At 44.2% G+C, this 27,717-nt stretch overlaps 1 protein-coding gene across 2 annotated transcripts in view; it reads left to right on the top strand.

Moving 5' to 3' along the window:
* Nucleotides 1-1,629: 1,629 nt before the first annotated feature.
* TMEM212 (transmembrane protein 212) overlaps nt 1,630-27,717 on the top strand; it is a 123,692-nt gene continuing 97,604 nt past the window's right edge. For both annotated transcript variants that reach the window (XM_085633928.1, XM_085633927.1), the window contains exon 1: nt 1,630-1,814. In XM_085633928.1, coding sequence (XP_085490054.1) covers nt 1,656-1,814 — 159 coding nt within the window. In that variant the 5' untranslated portion in view covers nt 1,630-1,655. The remainder of the gene's footprint in view (nt 1,815-27,717) is intronic.

Raw genomic sequence — 27,717 nt, 5'->3', positions numbered from 1 at the left:
CATGATTATGATGCTGGCGGTAGCCAGCCTTTCCGTGGCAGTTTAACCGCCATGGAAAGGCATGCAGAGAATGTCTCCGGTGGCCCATTGCGGGCCCCCAATGTGTTGGGGGCGTGTGTGGGTGCACTTCCTGTACCAGGTGGTGCCTGCCACGCAGTGCAGTGACATGCATGACATGCTCCTTTTCACACCACGGCGGTGCTGCTGGCAGCAGCAACCGCCGCAATGTTAATCGCCAGAATCCGACAGCTGCGGTCGGATTTCGACTGCGGAGCATCCTAATTGGGCCAGCGGTTATGCCGCGGTCCTTGCGGGCGGTAATTTCCTGTTACCATGGCGGTCGGGGAGAACTTCCGACCGCCATCCTAATAGGCCCCTAAGTCTGTTTAAACTACACTGTACCACATGTCACCAGCCTACATTTCCTCTTTATCTCACTCATTCAGGATTTATTATCTCTTGCTTCTCCCTTTGTACTTTTTTCCAAAATGTATGCTCTCCCTTCTTTTTACCTTTCCTGCATTTCTCTCTCTCTCTCTTGCTCTCGATCAAAGCATGATGTTGAAAAATAAGTGTGGGTACCACAAAAAGAAACCAAGGGATGCTTCTATTATCACACATCCTCCTTAAACTAAACATTAAACCACACAAAAAATGTGATAATATTTGGGCTCAATGAATAGACTGCAAAGACCCGGTCACAAGAAAGACAGTATTTATTGCATTGAATGTGGAAGCCTCATCCAAACTTTTGCGACATGCTTCATCATAGGCAACCTCATCCCACCCTAAATAGGTGATGCCAATAGTGTGGGCGCAACATCGGTGGGACAAAGACGTCCCAGTACTATACAGTGAGTGCTGAGGCACACCACCTGCAACAGGCCTAGTTTCGCTTTATTAATCTTCGCACCGCCTGATGTGACAATTTGCAGTGTAGTGCCAGCAGCGTTTTGTTCGCGTGGTAATGCCCACTTGCCGCGGGTGGTAAATGACGCAGCGGCCGGTGCAGGTAAGCGCGGTGGGGCGCCGGGGTGAGGGGGATGTCAACAGATGACGGAATAGGGCAAATTAAATAAATAATTAACTCCTATTCCGTCGTCTGTCGACATTAACCCCCCCGCCCCTCCCCCCGCAGCACCCCGCCTCACCATGCTTACCTGCACCAGCCGCTACTGCTTGCCGATCCAGGACACCCTTCTAGCCATTAAAATATGCTTGTGATTAGAGATGTTGAACCCTGCGTTTCTACTCATCCAGTGGGCTGCTTTATTAATCAACATTAGAGGGGGTTCTTCTCCATAACTTATGCAGGCCGGAACCCCTGTCAGAACCACTGTGTTCTGGGCGTGACAAAATTAGAGAAACAAAACCCACAGACTTACAACTACTTTTCTCTTTGCAGCTGGCAAGGGAAGCACAACTCGAGACAGTAGGACAGAGTGCATATTTGTAAGCATGATTTATCATAGACTTACACTCTGAGGAAGTCTCTCTGGGTAAGCCTAGCCTTACTTTATCAGTAAACAATGAGTTTGTATCATGACTACAGTCGCCAAGGAGCATTTGTTTACCCAAAAAAAAAAAAAGACTGGGCTTATGTTTTGGTTACAGAAAAGTCCATGGGAATGTAGCTGTCTGGAAGTAAAGAGAAAATGCCGAGCCTGTATAAGTGCGCGGGGGGGACGCTGCTTGCCTTCGGGAGTGTCAGCATTTTCTCCGGGGTCATCGCCTTCTTCCCCGTGTTCACCTACGAGCCCTGGTTCGCTGGCTGGAGTGTTCGCATTGCCTGCCCGATCTGGAATGGAGCGCTGGTAGGGTATTATGCGGCATTTTGGACAATCAACCTTCCTCGCGATCGGCCTGAAACAAAGACAGATGTTGTGTTCTAAGTTTAGCTACACGGCCTCTGGACCCAGCGCAGTAAGCAGCCTGGAGTCCACGAGGAACTCATTGACCCTCATTGCAGCTCCGTCATACAATGTTTTAATTGCCAAGTTGGACTACGGTTTTGACATGGCTCTTTGAGAGATTGTTTTGTAACTTGGTAGCCCTCTGCTCTTTGTATTGATAAGGCGGGCTACTTTGAATTATGGTATTCTGCGGCGTTTTCCGCATAATTATGGACTTGATGCATTTGCCACATAGTCCATCAGCTGCTTCATAATTTAGAAATGTTACCAAAAAATTGCTTCCAGTAGAAACGGGTGAAATGTTGCTAAAACGAGTGACTCGTTTTGTCACGCACTGGAAGGCCCTTGCAAAGGCTGACTGGCCCCCTTTCAGCTGCCTGTTGCTACATGTGGGTGTTAAAGTGATATTAATTAGGTGGCATTTAGGCTAAGACAGTGTTAACGTGTAAAAAGAATTACAAAATATGACGTAATACTATCACAAAATGTGCTGCATTATACCGGATGGATTTGCCTTTTGTTTGCTGCGTAAGTTTATCAACCCTTCCGCATAATTTAGTGAGGATAATTCCAGTGGCCCGAGCCAAAGAGTGCTCTCTTCATTATCTAATCTTGCACTGTGTATTAGTTTTAACCAAGGCTACTGGAATTATGTGGCAAAAAAGGACCAAATTATTCGTCAAGATTGATAAAGTTAGGGACCATGTTGCGGTTCATTCTGTTCTTCTGACAGTATTACTTCACTATTTTGTCATTGGAAGAGGTGTGGCGCAGCGGCCAGGGTGCCTGATTCTGGGGATCACGGTTCGATCCCCGGCGCCGGCGGCAGGTCAGCCCAGCACCTTGTGACTCTGGGCAATAGCTCGCTTAATCTTACCGACGGCCCCCAGCGCTGGGAAACCTCTCCGGAGGTAGCTGTGCGCTGTTTTAAATGCTGTATTATTAATATTACTGTTTATTCAAAAGGTTCACCACATTAATACTATTTTAACATTCGGAAATAGCCATTAGGAACTGAAAGGTGGCCAGGTAAGCTTTGCAATGTCTCTGCCACTGCATGGAACTTAAGGGCAGCTGTAACAATAGGAATACCGATGTCCTAATTGGGATGAGCCAGAATCGCAATTAGGAAATCGCAATTCCTAATGTATAAAATGTTTAATTATCAAATAGTGATTCCAAGTAGCTCGCAAATCAACTTATCTCATGAATATTAATGGGGTAGATCGCAATTTGCAGCTGCTCCATAACAACGGCCACCACAAGGATGGTGGCTTGCTGAGGTCAGCCGACCACCATGTTTGTGATTGTTTTTAATTATATATATATATATATATATATATATATATATATATATATATATATATATATATATATATATATATATATATATATATATTTATTTTTTTATGCAGCCTGTTTACTTAAGAGGAAATGGTATGCATTTAGAAAGCTAAAAATGAAACTTTGAAGTTTCATTTTTTAGGAGAAGGCAGTGGTCCGTAAAATATATTTTTTCAACATTCTCAAAGGCAAAAGTTCCCCAAGGGGACCTTTTCCCATTTGCGTATGAGTTACTACCACTTTTAAAATCGTGGTAAAGTATTACTGTTTTGCAAATGGAATTCTGCCGCAAAACAGTCATACTTCCCATATTGATTTGGTATTTGGAAGGGACACACTAAAGACAAGCCACTTCCAAATACTATATCGTAAATGCAAATTGCGATTCGCTAACAAGGCACCAGATCGCATTTTGTACAATTGAAAAAAAAAATTCTGGTTGCAAACAGCCTGATTCTGAGAATGGTGGCGTTTGCGACCTGAAAACGGCTTTGTACATCTGGCCCTTTCTGTGGTGCTTTTGATCAGTGAAGCTAGAAATGTCATTTTTTGCATATGGTGGATTATGTTGCAAGTGTGGTGAATCCATTTTTATGTGAAAAATGCACAGGCACAGAGTTGCATATATTCCAGTAGTCCAGGTTTTAACTCATACTAGCAGTAATGCTTGCAGTTGATAAAATAGCTGTGCCTTGCTCATATTAACATCTGTTTATACATTTTAGTGTATTATCTGTTTGTCAAATTAACTATATTATTTGAACAAAAAGCCACGTAATTGTCAAATGTAAAAACCTTCAACAATTTATCAATAAGAAAATATGGATACACAGGTACATAATTAAAAAGTTGAAAATCTAAGGAATGATGAAGTCCAATAAAAAGCCAACTATTATTTTTTTTAGGCCTGTACCTGGTAAGCATAGCTTTTATAAAGATGCTATATCAACTTTAACAGAAAGAAAACATATACTGCGTCTGTATGGTCGCATTATCTATTGCATCTGTGTAACTATTGAGCCCATGCAGCTTACACAGAAAATATTATTTTTCCTTTGTTACCCGTGCAAAATAGCCAACCATTTCAATATCATAACCCCACAGTCCAGCATTTTATTTCATTAGGGTGCCATTTTGCAGAACATCAACATACTGGCAAGACACCAAGCCTCAATTGTAAGAAAAGTGCCTGAGTCTCTGATGTAATTACATCAAGGTGGGGACCGAAGTGAATAAACGTCTTCATTGACAAATATTCAAATAGCAAAGAGCCCTCCCTCGCACTCCTAATAATTTACCTTTGCTTCACCTGGTAGTAAAGGGCCTTAGCTGAAAGTGTAGAATCCTTCATTGTGGTAGAGTTGTCTCAATGGTCCCCACAGCCAATTGTAAGGAAGCGGTGCGGGTGGACTCGCTTACCACTAAGATATGGAAGACCACAGGGGAGCGATACTCCAAACCCACTTGCTGAGTTTCTTGTAAGGAAAGAAAGGATGATAACCTTGAAGCTGTTCACACACGCCTACGAAGCCCTCCACAACACCGGACCCCAATATCTCAACGACCGAATCTCCTTCCACGCCCCAAGAGAAACGTCCGCTCAGCCGACCTCGCCCTAGCCACCATCCCTCGTTTCTACAGGACCAGAGTAGGTGGAAGATCCTTCTCCTACTTCGCAGCCAAGACCTGGTACGAACTCCCCCTTCACCTCTGACGAAGCCCGACACTGCACCAATTCAGAAAGGACCTCAAAACCCAGCTCTTCGAATGACACAACAGAGCTGCTCACCCCCCCCCCCCACCCTCAGCACCTTGAGACCGTCACAGGTGAGTAGCACGCTCTACAAAACCCTAAATTGATTGATTGATAGATTGATTGATGCCAGTAATTGCAGTGTAGATGTTGTCAGGACTCAGGGTGCAAGTAGATGGCGAACGCAATATGACGCAGCATTCCAACAACGAGTTATAATTAACAACAGGCTATGATCTCCTCTGTATTCTGGAAAGGCGGTGCTGACTTGGATATATGGGAATAACTTCCTTCATGGCCCATTATGTCCTTGCTAGGCAATCATGATACAATGTTGCTGAAGTGAAAATCTTGCTACATTGATCTTGGATTTGCTTACCAAGACTCATTGTTTTACTACGATTATGTATTGAAGAATAGTGGGAATACAGAGCTGTATTCTGAATGCTGTGTTGTGATGAAAACAAACTTTTAACTATTTTCTGGATAGTTGTACAACATATTCTAAGACTGTGGGCTGTGAACTTTGCTAAAGGTTATACTGCAATTGAGCAGGAAGGATTCGTAGACTGGACTATGTTGCTCTCGTTTAGTATTATAGTTCTAGTATGAGCATGCATATTACCAAGACTACAGAGCACAATAATATTAACATTTTTGATTATTTTGCAGTCAGGAAGAAACTATAAATCATCTTCCAAAGCCAGTGCTTAGTGACCAAGCTTGAGATAGTTATTCTTGCCCTAAGGAGAAGGGTTAGTGAGCATATATTTGTGTTTCTCATTCTTTGTGTGTTTAGTTTTCAGAAATTACAAGTTCCGCATCAAAGTACAGTTACAGAGAAATGTTGTTAAGGTATAGCTACTTACCAGTACAGTTAGGCCTAGAACTTACTATGGCAAGTTACTTAAGACCTCACTTTGCCTCACAGGTATCCACTACAACCTGCAAACATCCTTGAGCAACATCAGTGACGAGTCCGAGTAGTAGAGTCTGGTATCTCTGCTTTCTGTTTTCTCGTTTTCCCCATATGTGTATGTTGTCACTAGTAGAGGCAGTGACAAATGGAACATTACACGTCTTCCACTAGATTCTGCACACAGCTTTAGTGCGTCTTGAAACCTTGTTCTTGTCTGGATATAGGAATCCTTTGGCAGGTTATATAGACCATGTGACAAAGGATAACCACTAAGACTGCAGCAATATGGCTATTAGCTAAGGGTGGGTGAAACATTCCATTTCGCGAGCAGAGTTTGAGGATTTATGGCGAGTTACGGCCAAATTCCACCAATCGCCATGTAGTGGAATTTTTTTCTTGTAGGCAGCTCCAGGATGGTAAGTTTGCAAGTGTGAGTGAGACTTGGCGTCCCTTAGCGCAATTTTCGTTCACTAGGAAAATATCCGCCAACATTTTTTTTATGGGGACAGTTGCCGGTGGTTGCGACGGTTGGCAGTCAGAAGGCTGCCGCTCAATTGGAACATCTTTTCAAGTGGCAGTAAAATCAACTTGAGTAGCTGTGCCATCTAGCACACCGAGTAGTGCAGTTCGTGCAGATTTTTCCTGCACGGAATACACTCCCGTGCTAAATCACAGCACATGCGGAGTGACATGCCTATTTCCGCCCGTTGGCAGAACTCCACGGAACCTTGCAGTGTTTTTCATGTAACTGTGGAATTCAGCAGTGTTAAATTCCGCGAGTTCCTCCTACCCCTACTAGTAGTCAATATTAGATGGAGTATCCCACAGAGATGACAGAAATAGAATAACACGTTCTTGACTGATATGAGGGTCCCTTCTTGGCTTTAGAGTGTATCTTAAGAACAAAGCACATCATTTTGTAATGGTTTGCCATATCATTTCATTGGAGTTGCAGTTAACAGGGGAACACAAGGATAACTGGGGACTTTGGGTAAGTACATGTACAAGAAACACTGGCCCCAGAGTTGAAAACAATACAATCAATGCAAATTACCCAAAGTGTTATTTTAATTATTAGTCATAATAAATCATATGTAATGATTCTTTAAAAAAAAAAAATCTTTTAATTCTTGGCTGCGCAGTGGGTGTGTAGTGACAAATGTCGTCCGTGCTCTCAGCAGTGTGATACACACAGGTGAACTAATTCAGTGATCAAAGTTGCGTATCTTAAAAACAGAAATGTTGGCTGATTTATATATAATATAGTATATCTAGGGCCCGTAGTGGTAGTCAATGATGTTTCGATCCTCTAGAAGATGGGGGGACCACCATCAGGACTCGTAGGGCCGGACTGGCCTATGGGGCACGAGGTGAATCAATGGGCTGGTAGGGTGGGGGCCGGTTTCACTGCCTTGGGGGCTGGACTTGTTGCTGGAGACCTGCCATCCATGTTCATACTTGGAGTACTAAATAAACAATGCAAAAACAAATGGTTTTAAAGTACACTTTAATGCACACTTTAAACATGTTTTCCTTAGAAGCGCTTAAAGTAGGAATGTGGCAGGCCAGCTGGTCCCCAGCAACAAAACTGGCCCCACCCTGTCAGCCCACCAAACGGCTGTTAGCTAGTCCCGCCCTGCCACAGTAGAATTGCCCAGTGGAATGAAAGGCTTTTGCGGCCCTGAAGCCAGTGGTTGCCGGTGGGGCCCAACGGCACACCTTTCTGGGGACCAGCACTTATGATACCTTGTCAGACTTTGACGCAGAGCAAGAGACAGAAAAACAGGAAAGGAGGAAAGAAGGAGGAGGAGAAAAACAGAATAACATTGACAAAGAAAGAAAGCAGAGATGAAAAATAACTTGACATAGTGAAATAAAGGGGCAGGGAGAAGCTGATGGTGGATAAAGGTGACATGAAGTGGAATCAAGATTATGCAGCATTAGTATTCGGCACCCCAACATTCGATAGTGCCAGCACAGGCTTCTGAAGAAAACAATGTGCCCTACCACTTTTTCTTTTACAAATGAAGCACTGTTGGTCACCACCTTAGGAGCTCAGTATTGCTTTAGTTCCGCTACCGGGGCTGGCTGTGCCAGAAGCGGGACGGCACAAATGCAAAATGTGAGATTTTCTGTAATGTAACAGCCCAAATTGCTGAAGGTGCTCTTGTTTCTGTTTAACATGCTCCAGCACTGTTTCACTTTACTTCACCATTTGTAAATGGCCATTGACCATACTGTAAAGGTAGTTAAAACAAACAAGCATTGGTAAAGCCAATAGGTCAAGCCTATGCAAGAGCTATTGGCTTTCCCAATGTTTTTTAGCCATGTTGTACACCAGCATGGCTGCTGCTCAGCATGGCTAAACATTTGGGGCATACAGTGGCATGGAGTGGCTCAGACTGGCATGTCATAGTGTCATAGAGTGGTGTGTTGCAGCATTGTAGAATGCAGTGGTGTAGATTAGAGTGGTGCAGAGCAGACTACAGTGCCGTAGAGTGCAGTGGCGTAGAGTGCAGTGGCATAGAGTGCAGTGGCGTAGAGTGCAGCGTCATAGAATGCATTGGTGCAGAGTAGTGTTGAGTGGCATAGTGTTCAGTGTCCTAGAGTACAGTGGTGTAGAGTGCAGTTGCATAGAGCGCAGTGGGGCAGAGTAGAGTAGCGTAGCATAGATTACAGTCGTAGAGTGGTGCGGAGTAGAGTAGCGTAGAGTGGTATAGAGTCTAGTGTCCTAGAATGCAGTGGTGTAGAGTAGAGTGATGCAGAGTAGAGTGGCATCGAGTAGAGTGGTGGAGAGTGAAGTGTTGCGGAGTAGGGTGTCCTAGAGTGCAGTGGTGTAGAGTAGAGTGGCGTAGAGTGCATTGCCATAGAGTGCAGCAGTGCATAGAGTGCTGTAAAGAGCAGTGATGTAGAGTACAGCGGTGCAGAGTAGAGTGGCATAGAGTACAATGGCGTAGAGTAGAGTTTTTCAGAGTAGAGTATTGAGGCATAGAGACCGGGGTACAGAGTAGATTGGCATAGAGTGCAATTGCGTAGAGTGCACTGGTTTAGAGTAGAGTGACGTAGAGTTCAGTGGCGTAAAGTAGAATGGTTCAGAATAGAGCTGTGCAGAGTAGAGTAAAGTGCAGGGGCGTAGAGTGGAATGGGGCAGCGTAGATTGCAGTGGCATAGAGTAGAGTTACGTAGAGTAGAGTGGTGCAGAGCAGAGTGGAGTGGTGTAGAATTTAGTGGCTTGAAGTAGACTAGCATAGATTGCAGAGGCATAGAACACAGTGACGTGAAGTAGATAGTTTCAGGGTAGAGTGAAGTGATGTAGAGTGGAGTGGTGCAGCATAGAGTGCAGTAGTTCAGGGTAGAGTGCAGTGACATGGAGTATATTAGTCTGCCATAGAATGCCTTGGCATAGACTGCAGTGGTATGGAGGGGAGTACTACAGATTAGAATGCATTGTTGTAGAATGTACTTCGTAGAGTGCAGTGGCATACAGTGCAATGGCATAATGTGAAGTGCATAGTAGAGTGGGGTAGAGTGGAGTCTTTAAACTGGAGTGGTGTAGAGTGCAGCGGCGAAGAGTGTAGTGGTGCAGAGTAGACTAGAGTGCCGTAGAGTGCATTGCATAAAGTAGAGTGATGCACAGTAGAGTAGATGGGCATAGAGTGAAGTTGCACAAAGTGCAGTGGCATAGAGTGGAATGGTGCAGAATAGAGTGCAGTGATGCAGAGTAAAGTGGAGTGGCGTAGAGTGGAGTGGTGCAGAGTAGAGTGGTGCAGTGGCATGGAGTGGTGCAGAGTAGAGTGGAGCAGCGTAAAGTGGAGTTTGCATGGTGTCGTAGCGCACTGCCATTACAGACAACACATTTTCAATTGAAAGTATCATTACATTTGCACAGACGCACAGTTTTACTGAAAAAAGTATACAGCGCACAAACGATAATGTGTGGAATTGTCATCATCTAATGTATTGATTCGTTTTGATCGCATTAAAATTATCTGTTTCCATCATACTTTTGAATTACTGGAAAATGTGCTACATTTCTGCATTTCTAGTTCTGATATACTTTGAAATATCTGCACAGTTCAGTTATAGACATTTAAATGTTGTTATACGCCAGAAAAAAGCTTTTCTTTCACAGCAAGATTGTCACATAAATCTACTCACTTTGAAGTCAGAGAAAGAAAAGTAAACACCAAGCACTCCTGGAAGATAGAGCCTGACGTTTGGCCTCTGTCTTTAAATGCACAGCAAATGTTAAAAAATAAGAACAAGATTTAAAAGCCTGTTTACAGAAAGCGAGCATTCAGAAAAATACATTAAATAAGACATGCTCCACAGGAGGGACACACTCAACCTGAAAAGCCTTAAACAAATAAAGCCAGCAAATAGAAAGCAAGCAAATTTGAGGTACAAACCACTAAGCCAGTGGTAAGTAATGGGCAGAATGCATTACCAGGGAAGTTTTCCGAATGTCCCCAAGATACCTTTATCAAATCAGACAGCTGCGCTGTCTAGTAGGCTTCGACCTAAAAACGGAAAATGGCTACTGGGGCGTTACGTGCATGTGTCACAAACCATTCACACACATGCACACCCTCGGCAACCATCTTGGACTGTTTTTTCTTACTATTCTAGGATCTGTGGTATGTGCACCCATGTGTGCACCTGCATTACGCATCTCACACTGTGCAGTCAAGCACATAAAAAAGCCATTGGGCCAGTGATCTCCTTTAAAACTGAGGCCTATTAGCTTTTTCATGCTTGTTTTAAAATTGAATTACAGAAGCTTGAGTTTGATGTTTACACCTAAAAATGTGTTTCCTATAGATTAAGAATTTGCATTTTTTCAATGAGATGTGTGCTTACCTTTAATATATTGATATTAAAAGCATGCATATTTTAATGTCACATAAAACACATTTTCTCTCTGAAACATTAGCAAGCAACAAAACCCAGAGACCAACCGCGGTTAAAAGCACACTGCTCTTTACATATATACTACTTTACAACAACACATAACAAGGTGAACTGACTTTAGTCTAGTGAAAAGGATACTGTGATTCCTAATAAGACACCATTAAATCATGTGAAGTAATATAACAAACAGCATAACACAACAACATATTGTAACATAACAAACAGCATAATATAACAACATAACATAACAGACCATATCACACATCATAATGTAACTTAACACACATAAGCAGCTTTAATTGTGCTGTGCTAAAGCATTAAGGCAGAACTGATTTCTGCCCCTATGCACCGATATTTTGACCATTTTTACTTCTATGCTGCTGCCTCTTTCTGTTTTTAAATTCTCTGGAGCTCTTCACAGACTTTCATTTTGTTGAATCAGCCAGTAGTCACTTAAAGCTCCAGATGTTTCTGCTTTTATCCATGACAATTTTATTACTGCAATATGCCAAGATTCCAATTTCAATCTCTACTTCATAAGAGTACTTCATGTATTTCTAAAACTAAACTAAAGAGAATGCTCTGGAACGACAATGTAGGCAAAAGCATATTAAACCTGTCAAAACCTGGACATCACAATCATTTAAGACTAATGGGAAGCCACAGTCACACCACCCCAGTTGCTGGGGTTTCTCAGGCATCGAGATTGCTCATGTTGTGTTTTTCAAGGTTTATTCAAATTCCAGTTCTTGCATAAGGCAGCCTCTTGAGATTTAGTACAGGAAGCTAACTGTGTTTTTAATGAAAATCTGGGCAATGAAGAGCACACAGCAAAATCAAAAACAACTGTGTTGCTGCAATTTGGTTACATATTATGCTAATATGCAAATTTAGGAACCAGTGATGGACAATTGCTATCCTTGGCTCCGCTACCAACGTGAAAACAGTATTGACAGTCTGAATTACTGCGTCCAGGAGAAGGAGCGACATGTTTGCGCTGCAAGCGCTATGCTGTAGGTACCAGGCATAAAGCTGTGGGAAGATATAACAAAAAGAGCAAGAGTTAAGGCCAAAACGATGCCAATGGGTAGAGGTGTGGTGCCGCGGCCAGGGCGACTGACTCTGGAATCCGGGGTTCACGGTTCGATCCCCGGCGCCGGCGGCAGGTTAGCCCAGCACCATGTGACTTTGGGCAATAGCTTGCTTAATCTTCCCGACAGCCCCCAGCACCTAGAGACCCTTACGGGTGATTGTTCGCGCTTTACAAATGTGGATTATTATTATATTATTTATATAATGAGAATCAATCTGATATTGTTAAAATATTTTGATGTGGTTCCTGTAGGTGTTACAACAGAGGGCTATTGAGACACCTGGAAGCATATTTATGAGCCCTTTGAGCCGCCGTAGTGTCACTTTTTGTGATGCTTCACCGGGGCAAACCTACATATCATAGAAATGAGGCCATGCCTCATATAAATAGAGTAAGGCAAGACAGAGCAAATCAGTGCGTTGCATTACTCTGCGCTAGGGAGGCGTTCCATGGGCGCTGCGGTGGGAATTCCAATGCACCACCCATGGATTGTGACGCTTCCCCAGATTTACAAGACCATGTGAACCTGGGGATGTGCAAAGACCTTACGCCTCCTGAGGTGAAGCGTAACAAGAAGAAATAACTTTATTTCTCCTTCTTTATTCCTCTTTCTATGTGCGCTGAATTCTGCAGCACATGTATAAGGAGGAACATGTCCCAATATATTGTTTCTGTGCACGAAGGTGCCCCTTCCTGCACTTAAACAATCCTGCCGACAACACAGGTACCCTTACACCATGGTGTAAGGGTCCCTGCATTGCGACTAGGCAGGTGAAACGGCGCCAGCGCCAGGGAAAAAGAACAGGAATGCACCGTATTGGATAAATACGGTGCATTCCTGCCCTTTCACATTGACGAATAGCAGCGCAGCAAAGTGACTTGCTGTGCTCCCCTATGCCAAATCCCCATAATTATGCCCCTCGGTATGGTCCCTGTAAGACAAAAAGAGCAGTACAGGCACTAGGAACATAGTTAGATGGCCCTGATTGTGCTTCAGACTGTTTCATCATGTCTTATCTGCTTGGCTGTCAGCACTTGGCTGTCCTTGTTCATTTCAGTAGAGCACCTCTTCCTTGCCCTCCTCTGTCTGCACCTCGAAGTGACTGCAAAGGAATAAAATTCGCAGTACAAAAAAATTATATTTACATTAAAAACAGAACATGTGTTTTTTTGTTTAGATTTTTAATACATTTTCAATATAAGGACAGTACGATAATAGCTTAACCAATCATCGGCAAGTAGACAGTAACAAATATCATCAGGGACACTTAGAAGGAATGCCAGAACTCACTCATAAATGTCCCCTTCTATCTTCAAAATTAACTTTCTTTATTCCTCTTTGGGAAGGTAACTCTCTTAATTGTGGCTAATTTTTATGTCTCGGCTAGACACCACATACGCTGTCTCGAAGAGACTTGTATTCTATCAGTGGGATTACAAGCCGCCTATCTCTTACCATTGGTAAACGTCAGCGTCACTCTCCTTTTCTTTGATGCGATTCGTCATGGCATGCGGGTGTTGTGCCCTCTTCTTGTGTTTGGCCCTCCCATAGCGCATGGACCAAGTACATGTCTCCTTACACTACTCCCAGTTTGCAGAGCAATTTTCTTCCTGGTTTTCAAGCACTCCATTGGACTACTTGTGTTTTCAGGCCGTTTCCCTTGTACACATACACACATACAACTAAAATGCATGTGCGTGGACATAAATTAATGCATTTCTTAAAAAGTTGTTCAAACACAACTTTTTTATTTTTTTCATGATCCAGTGGTATTGGAGCGCTCACTTTGTCATCCGTCTTGCCATAGCACGAACACAAGCCGATAGTATTGGAGTGCTTTAAGTGCTCACCAGTTATATTACACAATGACACATTCATTTTTGTCACTGATCCTGCTTCAATTAAAGTTCTCTTTTCCTGTCGTTGCTTGCCCATCTCCCCATCCTCTCCTGCTTCTCTGCTTCACCCGTCCCCTTTTTTCTTGCATGATCCAATAGTGCCACACCATCTGATGGTATTGGAGCACTTTAAGTGCTCACCAGTTACATTACATAATGACACATTCATTGTAGTAGGCAGAGGGAAGCGTAACTTTTCCTAAAATAACAAATTGTTCAATTGACCCCCAGATTAAAACCTGGTTTCTCAATTCCCCTGTTGGCATCTTTGGCCATTACACCACATCTCTGCTTCACTTCAAAGCTCCTCAACTGTTTCTCACTATCACTTCCACATTTGTTCAGCAAGACCCTGTCAACATTGAACAAGCATTGGCAAAGAAAATAGATCTCAGCAATGCCCGAGCTATTGGCCTCTTCAATGTGAATTTCTTTTCGCAATGTTGTCTAGCATCACATCTGCTGTTCAGTATGGTTGAAAGTCACTGAAAAAAGTTCTATGATGTGGCCAGCACAGGCCACGTCATAGTGCTTTTTTGTGTTAGGACGGGCAGGACAATAAACTCAACATGGGGGATGGAGAGACTTGTCATCGGCTCAAAATCCTGTGATTCTAGGCTTCCAGTAACTTTCAGCCATGCTTAACAGTAGGTGTTTTAGTAGACATTCACAGTGAAAAGGCCAATAGCTCGGGCATTGCCGCAACGTATTGGCTTTGCCAATGCTTGTTTAATTCCATTAACACAATCCTCATTGTTGATGTTGTTTGTGCGCTTCTAGTAAGGCAAAGTTAAACTGAAACTACTGCTGTTGCTTTTGCCATTTATAAAGCAGAGCTGTAATTACGGGGTTGATTAATTTCACAATTTGTTATCAAGCCAATTCTTTTGAGTACTTCTCTCCATAAATGTTGAAACTGTATTACTAAGATCCAAAATCTCTTTATAATCTTCTGCCTTCCACGTTCATTTCATCCTGAGGAAGTAAAAAAAATTTCTATGTTTTATCCCGTTGGATACCCAAAAGATGGTGGCAACTACATTAGTACTATCAAAGATAGTCTACTGCAATGGCTTGAAACCTAAATATGCAACTTCAACATCTTAACAAGCTACAAGTCCTGCAGAATACGGCAGCCAGATTACTGGCTGGCATTCTCCAATACAAATCTGCAACTCAAACCATCAGAAAGTTACACTGGCTCCCTAACAGGCATAGAATAAGGTTTAAATCCCTCTGTCTTGTATACAGTGGCTGCTCCTCCGCTATGGCGAGGGAGTTTCACCCCACTGAACCCTTTGCAGTTAGTGGCTCGCAGGGCGGGCTGGGACCAGCAGGGGAGAGGAGTACTTTGCACTCCTTAAGTGGGCATGACTGCTTGACTGGCCCTCTCGGGACGGCCAAACAGTCATGCGCACTTTGCATCTTCCCCACCAGGCTTTATTGTATTTTTTAATTTTACGCACTGAAGTTAGCTTTCCACCGTGCTTATTAACTTCAACTCTGCATTTTGAAACGCTTGACACTCGATGGCGCTTCCCGCTCGGGTCAGCGTTCTAGTCTCGTGACTCCTCCCACTCCCTCCCTTCTAAAGCCGGATGCTGCGTTCGCGAAGCGGACGCGCGCAGCAGGCGCGCCAAAGATAAGCCCGTCTGCGCCCATCCGCGCAAAGGACGCGCAAGGGCCGGGCCATTCCGTTGGTTTGAGCGGGGATGTGCTAGAAGGTAAGAGGTATAGTAAAGGTCATTTGCTGGCCCTGAATACGTCATGCAGCAAGGGTTGTAGGAAATGGGCTGTGTTCCAGGATACTACTTTGTACTGCCCCGCCTGTAATTTCTGCCTTGGCCCGCGGGGAGGTTCTTCTACTAGTCTCAATGATCATGGAGCTACTATTCAGGCCGCACTCATCAATGCTCGGTCTCTGGTAAAACATGCACCTGATATATACGAATTGCTCTCTGATTCTGGCCTGGATCTTTTATTCATCACCGAGACATGGCTGAATGAGTCTTGTGGCCCCACGATCGAACTCTCTATCCTGCCTGGGTTCAAAATTGCCAGACTCAATAGATCTTCTGGGAGAGGAGGTGGTATTGCCGTAGTTCTCAGAGACATCTGGTCATTTTCCTGTGAAGCCTCGGTGGGGCTGGTAGACGCAGAGGCCTTTGATTTTTCTATTGCCTTGTCCCCTCACTTTACCTTGGGCGGTACTTTGGTCTATCGGCCCCCGGGCTCCCCAGGCGGCTTTCTCAAGGCCTTGGATGATGTTATTATTCCGCGTGCCCTGCGTTTCCCAAGGTTTCTTCTCCTTGGGGATTTTGACATACATCTTGATTGCCCGGATGCGCCGGGTTCTAGGGAGTTAAATGATCTGTGTGTCCTGGCTCACCTTACTCAATGGATTAAACTTCCGACCCACCATGGGGGACATTTGATTGATTTTATCTGTTCCAATTTTGATATATCTTCTCCGGACCCGCTCCCGGTCTCATGGTCGGACCACTATCTGCTCCATTTCTCATGGCCCATCGGTAAATTCCCGCACAGTGTCCGCCCTGCCCATAACTTACAGTCTCGCAGGATTGATATTCCGGCTCTTGCAAAGACGTTGGCTCGATCGGAACCTTCACCCTCCTGCATCCTGGAGACTGAATGTGCCGACTTTACTTCATGGATCGCTCACGGCGTGGAATCAGTGTCTAAAGCTCCATGCGTCTGCAGGCCTAGAGCCACTCCTCCCAAACCTTGGTACTCGCCCTCGCTTAGAGCCCTTAAACTATCTTGTAAGGCATTGGAGCGCATTTGGCGCCGGGACTATTGTCCTCTCGCCAAGGTTACTTTGCGGAAGGCCCAACATGACTATTACACAGCTATTAGAGCAGCTAAGAGTAGCTTTTTTGTTGCCCGTATTGCCAATGCCAAGAACAACAGCAAAGAGATCTTCTCGATCGTTAGAAGTTTCCTATCCCCTGTCGCGGAACAAAATCCCCTTCCAGCCTCCTTAGAGCATTGTGAGGAACTGTCATCTTTTTTTATCGAAAAAATTCAAGTGATCTAGGACAGCCTTGCTCGGGATTCTTCCCCCCTGACTGATTCCTCTTTTCTGCCGACCTCCCTGATCTGTTCCTCCTCTTTTTCCATGTTCTCGCATGTTGAGGAATGTGACACCTTGGCCATTTTAAAATCTCTCAAATCAGGGTCCCCTTCTGACCCGGCTCCGGCCAGAGAGTTTGCTGGTATTGCTGAGGTGATCTCTCTGAAGGTCAACAGAATTATTAATCTTTCCCTGTAGTCCTCTACGGTTCCTAGTAGCTGGAAGCAGGCTAAACTCCTTCCTCTCATGAAAAAACCCTCACTCGACCCTTCTATTCCAACTAGCTATCGCCCTATCTCTCTTCTCCCTGCCATGGCCAAAATTTGTGAGAAGGTTATTTTTCGGCAACTGGAAGCCTTTGTGGAATCCTCCGGCCTTCTACATCCGGCGCAGTCTGGTTTTAGGTCTGCCTACAGTACCGAAACTGCACTGGTGGAGGTGGCCGAAGCCATTCGGGGGTGCCTTGATGCGGGCGGCAGAGCAGCTTTGGTGCTTCTCGATCTCTCTGCCGCCTTCGATACGGTCCCCCATCAGCTCCTTCTCTCTCGCCTGGCCAACATTGGTGTCGGTGGCCATGTGTGGAACTGGCTAAAATCTTTCTTAGAGGACCGGACTCAGCAGGTGTGGACGCCGCCTTTCTCCTCGACAGTGAGGAAGGTGACTACGGGCGTTCCGCAGGGATCCACCCTGAGCCCCCTGCTTTTCAATATTTACCTTACTCCTTTGATTTTTTTGGCAGAGAAACTTGGTGCAAAAATAATGGCCTACACGGATGATACTCAACTTCTTTTTACTTGGAAGGATTCTGATTTGTCTACCGCGTCCGCCCAGAACTGCCTTTCGGCTGTTTTTAAGTGGCTGGCCGCGGCGCATTTAAAATGTAATGAGGACAAATCCGAAGTTCTCCTGTATGGACAATTTCCCTCTGATTTTAGATCATCTCTATGGCCTTCTAATCTCCCACGCCCGCACTCTGAGGGCTCTCCTGCTAAAAATCTAGGGACCTGGTTCTCGGAGGACTTACGGTTCACTTATCAAATCAATAAACTGGTCGGCCAGTGTTTTGGCACTCTCAAGGTATTGAGAAGATTTCTCCCGCTGCTACCTCAGTCTGCCAGGGAAGCTGTGATTCGTGCCCTTATTCTTTCTCGGCTTGACTACGCCAACGCTCTGTATTTGGGTTCCCCGAGATACCTAATCAACAAATTACAGACCATTCCGAATGCCGCGGCTAGACTCCTGTTTAACATCTCAGGATGGTCTAGCGTCAAAAAACACCTTTGCGACTTACACTGGCTGCCAGTTCTCCAAAGAGTGCAATTCAAATCCCTGATTTTGGCCCACCGGGCTCTGCATAATACTGGCCCTCTCTACATCCAAAAGCGGTTTGCCTTCTATACTCCCAACAGACTGCTGAGATCCGCCACCTTGCGTCTAGTGACGGTATCGCGCTTCCACAGGGTCCGCCTTGGCGGCCAATCCTTTTCAGTGAAAACAGCCATGGCCTGGAATGTCTTACCTTTGCAGCTGCGCGTTATTCAAGACCTTAGGCTCTTTAAAAAACAAATGAAAATTTTCTTTTCTCTGGGGCACTCTAATGTTCTCTCCTCAAGGTTCTGCATGCAGCATTCGCGCCAGGACACTTTTGAAGTATTAGTGCGCGTTACAAGTACTATATAACATAACATAACACTGAACCCTTTGCAGTTAGTGGCTCGCAGGGCGGGCTGGGACCAGCAGGGGAGAGGAGTACTTTGCACTCCTTAAGTGGGCATGACTGCTTGACTGGCCCTCTCGGGACGGCCAAACAGTCATGTGCACTTTGCATCTTCCCCACCAGGCTGCATTACGCAGTCTGGTGAGGAACATGCAAAGCCTCCCATTCCACATCTGAGCGCCGATCTACGGCACTCAGACCAATCACAACGCTGCATTGCAGCATTGTGATTGGCTCAGGGGGACCTGGGAGCTGGGTGCTTCCTGCTGCTGGCCGGGACTGCAGGAAGAAGGAAGAGGACGGAGAACAGAGAACGGAGGAGAGGCAGTGGCCAGCCGTTTAAGGTAAGTGGTTTAAAAAAAAGATTTCTTTGTCATTGTCCCTCGTCTCCCCCCGCCCGCCACCCGAATCCAGTAGCAGCTGCTACTGTTTACATATAAGGCTCTCCATGGTGTAGGCCCGGATTTTCCAAAACAATCCTTCAAGTGGTATATCCCAGGGAGAAACCTGCGCTCCTCAGATGCCATTAAACTTGTGGTTCCCAGGGTCAAGCAGACGAACTTGGGAGGAAGACGTTTTCTGACCTCCACTTCAAAAGAATGGCACCAAGGGGCATATTATCAAGCAGGGCGTCAAAATTATCGCCGCTTTAGCGGCAGAAAACTGCCACTAAAGCGGCGATAATGGGCTTGAAAATATGCAGCAGAGAATTCCCATAGAAGCCCATGTTGACACCAGAACATGGGCTTCTATTGGAATTCTCTGCGGCATAGTATCAAGCCCATTATCGCCGCTTTAGCGGCAAATTTTCTGCGGCTAAAGCGGCGATAATTTTAACCCCGTTTCTTGATAATATGCCCCTCTGTTCCTATTCACATTAAGCTGCTATCCTTTAGGAAGGAATTTTCTCCAAGACAATTCCTATGTCCACTGAACAGAGCTAGTGCCTTGACACCTCTGGATATTTGTTTGCACTTTAAAAATGTATATAACATAGCATTTTCAATGAATGACCTACAAACACCAAGGTGACTAGAGAGATGTGTCAATGTTAGGAATCCTGTAAAACATTGATATAGGATTCTTGTAAAAGTGCATAAAGGAAAGCAATATGATTAGTAGAACATTAGTAAGATGGGAAGATATGATATTAATTATTGGATCACCTTGCAAGCTGCCAAAATTCAGGTCGGACTTATCAGCTTTAGCAATGCTTGTTTATATTTTACATACTCTTCACCCTCCAAAGATATGAGACTGAAATAAACAAGAAGCTGCAATTGCCACATTCCTGATGCAGGCTGTGGTAGCCTAACCCATTCCTAGAGGGGCTTTGAGTCAGACACAAATCCTTCCTGAAATCAGTATATAATGATATGGTCTGAGAATATCGGTGACAGTATACCGCCTGACATAAAAATTGTGTCCTATCCATTGTTTAAAAAACAATTCCCAACGGACATCATAATAGAAAATCTAATCCCAATCAGAAAATATTTTTTTAAACAATATTTAGAATGCAATATTTATATTAGACAAGGCAGATTTCCCTAGCTTTAGTGAAGGAAATTCTAGGTTTTATTAAAGACACGGAGGTGAGTATTATGCAGTCCTTTCCTTGAATAGCAGCCAAGATAAGACAATCTACGTTTCCCAGATGGAACAAGGAAAACAACTATCATATGATGAAATAAAAGACCAGCTGATCTGTAATAACTAGCAACAATAATAGACTTTACAGTGAGCATCAATGCCTCTTTTATTGGGGGAGTGGTTAAGGGTCAAGTAACATGAGAAATATAATTGTTATAATCATGACAGCCATAAAAAAAAAAAGTATTTGGCCAAGTGCAGTACAGCCAGAGGAGGAAGAAGAAAGGAATGTTCATCCAAGGCAAACAATTCTTTTTTATGAATTAGAGGATTGGAAGGGTTTGATGCCTGCTCTGATGTATTATCAGCTCAAAAAAAATCTTTTAAAGGATGACGTTGTTGGTGTAGTCGACACTATGAAAAGAAACAAGCATTTGCAATGCTATCGGTCTCGCCTTTGAGACCTTATATGTATTAAGCTATGCAGCACATTAGCCGGGGTGCTTAAACAGCTACTGTTCTTTAACATGGAGGGAAAGTAAGCACCAAACTGCGTGACACACTAGGTATGGGAACACATGGGGAGAATATTGCCTTTCAGCGGGAAATGGTATAGTCCAAAGCTCTGTTTTTAATATAAAATCAGGGCCTTCGGTGGTCTTATCACTGAAAATACAAGATTTGAAAAAAAAATTAATGTCTACGGGTGCTTGTGGAAGACAATTTCTATGGACTGAAAACTAGAGAATGCTAAAGTGATTCTGGTATTTTACTGACCTCTGATGGTCATTTTCTATCAAGAAAGTTAAATAGAGGCAGTTGGTAGGAATGTTTTAAAAAAAAGAAAGCAGATAGCAATTCTGGTATGTTACTGACCTCTGCTGGTCGTTTTCTATCGAGACAGTTATATAGAGGCAGTCGAACAGAAAATAAAAGTCCCTAAGTAGAAGCAGACAAGTCCTAAGGCTGATCTCCAGAGCCCGCAAAGTACATACACATATTAGTATATAATAAGTACATACTAAAGTATATACAAGAGGTCTTGAATGCTCGACCTAAAAAGGGATGGTTAGAATAACAGTGGTGGGATAATATTCACTGTGGTGTCTGTAATATAATCTAGACTTTCCTCCACTGATACTAGAGAAATCTTCATTTAATTACAAAATTGGAATCATATTTTGCTTGTTCAAAGAATAGAAACAACAGTATTGGCCAAAATAGAAACCAATTTACAGTAGAAGGTTTTAAAAGAGGAAACACTGGACCAATCTAACAATGACCTATAGTCCTGCACCAGCCCATAAGACTTTAGATGCCTTGGAGCCTCTGGTACAATGTGCACCAAAACCAATGGTGCCAATGACTGCCAAATATAGAATCCATTTAATCCAGCCAGCTAGGGTAGTAGAAAAGACCAAGGTTGTGAAATGAAATTAATAATTGAACAGAAGAGAAGGTTCTTAGATTTGCAGTTCTAGCAATGTGCTCGTTTAGATGATTTCCAAAACAATGTTTATGCCTAGAAGGAAAGTATGGATAATGCACAGACATCAAATTAGTTTTTGTTCTCCTATGAACACTTTAACAAAGACCTTAAGGGTATATTGAACAGAAGAAACATCTAAAGCCTTGGCATAGAGAGATGTTTTTGAGAAATGAAAAATATGAGCATAAGTAACTTTGCTGACAAATACTTCAAAGAAAGGTCAGTGTTATAATTTAAATAAATCAACAAGTTCAAAACTATATTAACAACCCACACTTTGTTATACTTGGGTAAAGGAGATTTAGACAATGTTACTTCCTTCAAAAGTCAACACATTTATAGATGTTCTATAACAGGTTGGCCATCCACTGTGATGTGCTCCGCAGATATATTATAGATCTGTCAGTATTCCCCATTCGATACGCTTTACCCTGAGAGGTAAGGGAGGCTACTAAGTTTATTAAAACAATCCCTGTCAAGAGACCAGCTATTCCTAAACTTTCTAGCGGATTTATCAAATCTGTGTGTACCTGGTGCTCAGGATTGATGGAGGAATAGAGCAGCCTCTGCAAAAATGCCTGGGGTTCTCCAGGACAGTCCGAAACTTCCCAGGCTACCAAAAGAAGCGATTGGTTGAGAATCACACAGTGAGTTGCAGCAGAGGGTTCAAAAGAAGACTGGGAAAGGTTGTAATTAGGATGGGGGTATCTATTGAATGTTCCATGGCTGTAGGTAGCCAAGGATGAGCCTGCCAAAAAGGGGTTACCAAGAGTGATTGAGCCTACAAACAATGTATTTGAGCCAGGAATCTGGCAATCATTATAAATGGTGGAACAGCGTGCTTGAGATGATGCAACCAGTTCTAAAGGAAGACGTCTGCTGCTAGAGGATGTGGATCAGGGCTCCAGCTGTCAGGGGCGGTGGGTGAGATTTGAAAGTGGTGGGGCGCAAACGAATGAGCATACAGCACCGTAGCGAGCGAGCGCAGCGAGCGAGCCCGAACCCCAAAAGGGGGGTTTGGGGGGTTTCCCCCCCACAAGAAAATTTTGAAAAAAAGAAGAAAAATCGTGCATTTTCAAGCAAATTTGAGAAAGCCGGAAGGTTAATAAAGCAATTGTGAAAGTGCAGTTATTACATTAATAGATGGCATAACATAGGTAGCTGCTTATTCAGTATTACCACAGAGCTTCATACATTCTGTCCTATTATGCTCAGGTGCTGAATTCAGACTATAAGACTCATGGAAATCTCAGCTCTAAGAGTAGAAGAAGTTGCACAGCAGTGTAATGGTTGCCAGGTTCGTTCCGCAGGAGCGTCAGGAACTTGAAGAAAAGTCCACAGTCTTCCCCTACGGCCTTCCGACTCTATTAGACTCTAGAGTAACGAATGGCACGCAAGGGGAAAACTGGGAACAAAACAAGGAAAGGCGGGGGAAGAAAAACAGCCTTACAATATACTGAATATAAAAGAGGCAGCGCAATGCGCTGTTACCGTGATTCTGGTTGAGCTGAACTGAAAGTTGCTATGCAAACAATATCGAAAGAGAAAACCAAATACATGTGAAAGTGAACATGGATGAGGATCGGGACAGAAAAGAACTGGGCAGTGCCATATAAACTACAACACAATAATGCTTAATTGGCATCACTAAACATACACTTCGGTTAATCAAGAGATGCTATGTACATTGCTGCATTGTACATCAAACAAGAAAAGATGCCTATAGGACAATATTCTCATCATATGAAGTCAAAGGATTTACTTGCAAGTATATACCAGGGAAACTAATATTTGAACACCCATAGAAGAGCAATCATTATATCCAATATGCCTACGGCAACACACCACTGCTATCACCAGTTACAAAGCAACACAGAAGCTACATTTGGCTTGTGTCAAACCATCTGGAAACAAGAGCTGCTGTGTGAAATCACTGCCACACCTGGCTCTAGTAGTACAAGTACAACATGCATTAAAAAAGAAATCAACATTCAATTATTGACCCAAAGCATCAGACGTAGAGTGTGCCAATTTCACATTTTACCTTTTATTAGGAGATTGCTCCCAAAATCCTATCTCCGACCTCTGAGTAGCTCCCAGGTGAACAAAGTCAAACACCAAAGTTTTGGCCCATAATGGCATGTGGCGTATACTACTGCCAATCATTCAATGACGTGATATTGTTATTCATTCATGCCTCAGGTTGCACTCAAACCTTGGGGCGATGCAGTTCCCCCTGAGCCACATTCAACTGCAAATAAACGAAGGAGGGCAAGTAATTATCTACCCAGAAAGACCGCCATTTTATTTAAGTGTATCCCAAGGTGTGCATTTGAATCAACAAAAAAGGTGATTAAACCATTGACTGTGTGCTGCATGGGACTGGAGTGATGTTTTCCACGCCTTCGATTTATCAACTCTCAAATCTTTTGTAGCCACAGCAGGAAGCACTTTTACTTTCAACCAATATCATTACAGCATCTCCAAACTGCCCTCGGGTTCGCAAGGCTATCTAGCCTCGAAAAAATGGCACGAGACATCGCTGTCAAGTGGGTTCTCGTCACTTGTGACACACTAAAGCAATGTCGGCATTTTAGCCACGGACATTTCGCATTCTGAGATGAGGTTAATGTGAGCTTTATAAACATGGCCTTAGAAACCCATAATGCAACGTGCAAGAGGGACTGTATAAAATGTCATGTGAAAAAGTGAGCAGGCTACAGAATATTCCTTATGCAAACAAATTAAAAGTATCTTCAACATTGGACTCAGTGCCTCATTCTCTGTTTGTTCTACTGTGTGTTATATTGGAGAGCGCTGTGAATTGAATCATTCTGTGCCCCTCTGTCTATGCAAAGTGCAGTCCTACTTCTATATTAGTAGAATGTCCCGGTTTTTGATTTTCAACCTCTAGTCACCCTATGGTTGGGAGAATCCATTTAAATGTATAGGAGACCCCTTCATAAGCTGTTTAGCATTACTTCTGACACAAATACGTCAAGTTTCGTTTGTGGTTTAAATACCGTAATGCATCCCAGTTCATAAATAGCGCATAAACATCCTATTAAACTGTTTCCTTAAAAAAAGTTTTTAATGTTGCTCTAAAAAGAAAGGAGCAAAGTTACTCATCAAGAGCCATCTACCATGGGCACACAGTGGGGGAAAAAACAATAACGCTATGCATAGAAAAAACGAGATAATACTATATTTCCATTTCCTGTGAATTGTCGCTGGCAGTTACCACAAACAAAGCAAAAGGCATTCTCGAGATTAGGAACGATTAATTAGCGAATGGGCCTCGCAGGGCACCGTTTAAAAAAACTCGGCCTCTAAACCAGTTGAGTGCAATGGGGCAACATGCTGGATTTTCCGGCTCCGAGTAGGCCTGTCTTGTTTCTGTGGTAACCTATCTGTCGTCCGCCGTCAGATCTCAGGGTGGAAAGGTTTGACGGAAATTGAAAGTTAGTGCTGGCGAGGGACCAGTGGTCCCTGGCATTTGTGCCGTGATTTTGCGCCCCCGCGACAAGGGCCCGCACCAGCCATTTCCGAAAGGCCTCTGTTAATGAAAGAAGGGAAGAGCGGTGCTTTCCTACCTGTTATTGTTGGATGGGTTGGACCAACCCGTCCAACAATAACAGGTAGGATCACCCCAGCTGCCGCTGCTGCTTCCCTGTCACCCCTGCCGCTGACCCACCACTGCTTTGGCAGCAGCCATGACTGATGTATAGCTCCCCCATCCCTCCTCTGCCTGCATGTAGCAAGCAAAGGCAGATGATTTTGTGGGCCATACATAACATATAATTACAGCAGATAGATAACAGTAAATTCAAGGGACGTTTTTCACCTCCGGGCTCTGAGTGCAAACTGCTACCCATCTATAATTCGATAAATTCAATTCGCGATGAGGTATCACTCAAAGGCACTACGTGAATCACAAAAATAAGGTACACTGAAAACATTAATAAGAAGAGTGAAACTGTGGCAGCTGTCTTCGGAGCTCACGCACACGGAAAGCATGGAAATGTAGGCCAACTGAAACCTTGGAAGCAGAGTCTTCAATGTGCTCAAACTCAAACATTCGAAGCCACGCAAGCTTTGGTGTTGCCCCCTCCCCAAAGCCCCCGCCCCTTCTCCACTACTCAGTCTCTCACCGTATGACATCTCCCCACCACTCTTATCTATCTACGACACAAAAGACTTTAAGTTCACTCTCTGCCAACACCCGTTTCCGCATCCCTCCGCCCTCACTACCCCCTTCATGCCACCCCACCTCCTCTCTCTACCACATAATACCGCTCTTATTTATGCATTTTTTCTTCCCCGCACTCACGGGCCGGGGCTTTTTCTTGGTGCCCATGCTCTCGTAGAAGGCTTTCGCTGCCTGCCAGTCCATCTCTCCCTCGGAGGCGACATGCTTGAGGCCCGGTGCGCTGTCCTTCTGGCCCGGCACCTCCAGGAAGCCGGAGGAGCCGCCGCCTGGGACGGTTGGAGTATGAAATTAAGCGGCCCACAAACTCAAATGGCGGAGAGTCTACATCTTGGGGGTGGAGGTTGGGGGGGTTGCGAGGGAGGGGGTTCGCGGGGGAGGGGGGTAAATAAAATAATCTTACCTGGTCCGCGCCACCTCGGGTCCGTTGGCGCCTTCAACAGTGCCGCTCGGTGTCTGAGACTGTCTCAGCCAATCCAGAGACGCTGCATTAGCAGCGCCTGCCCTGGATTGGCTAAAGAGCACAGATAGGGCTCGCCCATACCGAGAGACGGGGGCTGCTGCATGAGGCAACCCTCGACCTCTCGGGTCCCCTCCCTCTCAGTACAACTAGTGGCTGGCTGGCTGACAGAGAGTGCGGCGAATGCGCATGCTCGTGCTGGTCATGAAACAAACTCAAGCATGCGCAAATTGCGAGCCGCTGTCAGTCAGTGGGTGAGGTGAAACTGTCACTCAACCTTAGTGCTCGCCCCCCGGCCCCACCCCCTTCATGTCCCGACTCCCGGCCGGTATTGATTTCATTTGAAGCTACCAATTCAAATTCATTGCACACAGCAGCACGCACCGCGTGTGTAGTGGGGCAAGCAGGGCTGGTGGGGCTACGCCCCTACGCCCCAATGGACGCACCGCGGCTGGCAGCTGTATTCGGAAGGGAGCTGAGTATTCAAATATGAAGCGAATAGATCTATTGACATTGGACCGAATAAAAAAAATACTATTTTCAAATATGGAAGGATGAAGATGCCAATTGCCAGAATACTATAGATATCTGGAACACCAATCTGCATTCAAATTGAGGTTTCCTGGGAGGTACTCTGCTTGGACTTAAATTTTTAGCTGAAGACAGAACTCCCGAAAACGTTTGGCTAGTTCTAGATTGTTGTCCGCCCCCACCTTGTGCCCCCCAGTTGACTGATTACCCTTACAGCTGATGGATGTTCGATTCCAAGAAGTATAAAATAGCTTATTCAGTTTGTGCGCTAACATTTGGATCAAAAAGGATGCTACAAACATCTCTAAATAGTTAATATGCAGAAATGATTAATGTAACCTTTGTCAAACACTGCTCACAATCTGGTAGGCTTGCATTGGATTCTAAAGCGCTCAGCTGCTCCAAGCATCTATGTTATCCAACAATCACTGGAGTGCTGCACGAGATTCTTGATCTATTTGTATTGTGTCTAAATAGGAGAGGCCTCTGTCAAATGTTGAATGTTTAATCTCTGTCGAGCTCATTGATGAAGGGGACTTGGAAACATGGTCTGAATTTGATGAGGCTAGAATGCTTACCAAACATGCTAAAGTACTTAAGGAGAGAGGACTCTAATGTGTGCTGAATCTCTTTCTATTGTAATAGTATTTTCTGCTGAATTAACTGCAGAATTGATTTCTCTGTGTCTATGAGAAAACCCAAGAATACAACTTGGGTTTGGGGAGTGAAAGAAGATGTCTCTGTGTTTCCTATGAAGCCTAGATTCTGAATCAACCGGACGCACATGTTTAGCT

Source organism: Triturus cristatus, chromosome 11, assembly GCF_964204655.1.
Source record: "Triturus cristatus chromosome 11, aTriCri1.1, whole genome shotgun sequence".
NCBI classification, from domain to species: domain Eukaryota; kingdom Metazoa; phylum Chordata; class Amphibia; order Caudata; family Salamandridae; genus Triturus; species Triturus cristatus.
This window is presented reverse-complemented; position numbering and strand designations above follow the sequence as displayed.